This window comes from Myotis brandtii, unplaced genomic scaffold, assembly GCF_000412655.1.
Source record: "Myotis brandtii unplaced genomic scaffold, ASM41265v1 scaffold193, whole genome shotgun sequence".
In the NCBI taxonomy this organism is placed as follows: Eukaryota; Metazoa; Chordata; class Mammalia; order Chiroptera; family Vespertilionidae; genus Myotis; species Myotis brandtii.
The window spans coordinates 1,663,209-1,664,471 of record NW_005357191.1 but is presented as its reverse complement, the minus strand read 5'-3'; the positions used below and the strand labels follow the sequence as shown (position 1 = coordinate 1,664,471).

Genomic DNA, 1,263 nt, shown 5'->3' with positions numbered 1-1,263 from the left:
GCGGGGCGGGGGGCGGGCTGAGAAGCAGGTGAACACAGACCCCCTTGTCCCATGTCCCCAGAAAACCTACATCTTCACCTTCCTGCTGAGCTCCCGCCTCTTCATCGAGCCCCGGGAGCTGCTGGCCCGGGTCTGCCAGCTGTGCATCGAGCAGCAGCAGCTGGACGAGCCAGGGCTGGACAAGGTGAGGGCCTCTGGCTGTCCTGGCACTGCCCTGCAGGCCCTCCCACATCAGCCCTGGGAGAGGCAGCCATTGTCCCCATTCCCCTGAAGAGCCCACAGGAGGGTCCCGACTGGCCTGAGGTCCGGAGCCAGAGGGAAGGCTTGGCATCTCCCACCCAGGGGACTGCCTTCCAGCCTTGAGCTCACACCAAGCCCAGACCCGGGCCCAGAGCCCGTCAATAGGACTTGCTGCCCCCAGCACACTCCCCTCCCCGCCCTTCCTCTGTGGGCCAGCCTTCCCTGGGCCCGTCCCTGAACCCACGACCTGTGACTGTTCATGCAGGTGTCAGGCTGCAGTGATGGAAACCCAACCACAACTGGCCTAAGGCAAAGGCCCTCACTGGCTCCTGTAAATGCAAAAGCTCACGTCCCGCTGGGCCCAGGGGTGCACATGGCCTCCTTCATGAACCGTCCTCCCCCCTCCCCCAGCCCTCGGCTCCGTTTCCGGGCCCTCGCTCCTGCTCCAGCAGGTCCGACCCGCTAGCTGACCTGCCCCTGTGCTCCAGGCTCACCTGCCCCGCAATAGGGCCCATGACAGTCCTGATCCTATTGGCTTAGCCGGGGGCACATGACCGCCTGTGAGTCACCCGCTGTGCAGGATGAGGGGTGCCCTGCCCTGATTGGCCAGCACTGGTCTGCGCCCACTACTGGGGGGCTCCGCAGTCTGAACCCCACTGGCTGGGAACAGGGAGACTCCAAAGGCAACTCAGACGCGTCACCACAAAAAATGGGATGAACGCCTGGCAAAACAGATGACCGCCCCCCCCCCATGTGCGCGCCCCTCTGCTCGGGGGTGGGGCAGCCCCCGGGGTGTGGGTGCCCGGCGCCTTGCCTTGCAGCCCTCCCAGGAAGCGATCCCCAACATCAGCTCGGGGGATCTCATGTTGCAGGCCCGGGTCCGGAAGTTTGGCCCCAAACTGCTCCAGCTGCTGGCCGAGTGGACGGAGACCTTCCCGCGGGACTTCCAGGAGGAGGCAACCATCGGGCTCCTGAAGGACGTGGTGGGCCGCCTCGCTCGCTCGCTGCGACGAGGTGGGCGAG

The 1,263-nt window shown here is 66.0% G+C and overlaps 1 protein-coding gene across 1 annotated transcript in view; it reads left to right on the top strand.

Moving 5' to 3' along the window:
- RASGEF1C (RasGEF domain family, member 1C) overlaps positions 1 to 1,263 on the top strand; it is a 25,609-nt gene that overhangs the window by 616 nt on the left and 23,730 nt on the right. The window contains 2 exon segments of the mRNA XM_014538588.1: positions 62 to 184; positions 1,113 to 1,254. Coding sequence (XP_014394074.1) covers positions 62 to 184; positions 1,113 to 1,254 — 265 coding nt within the window.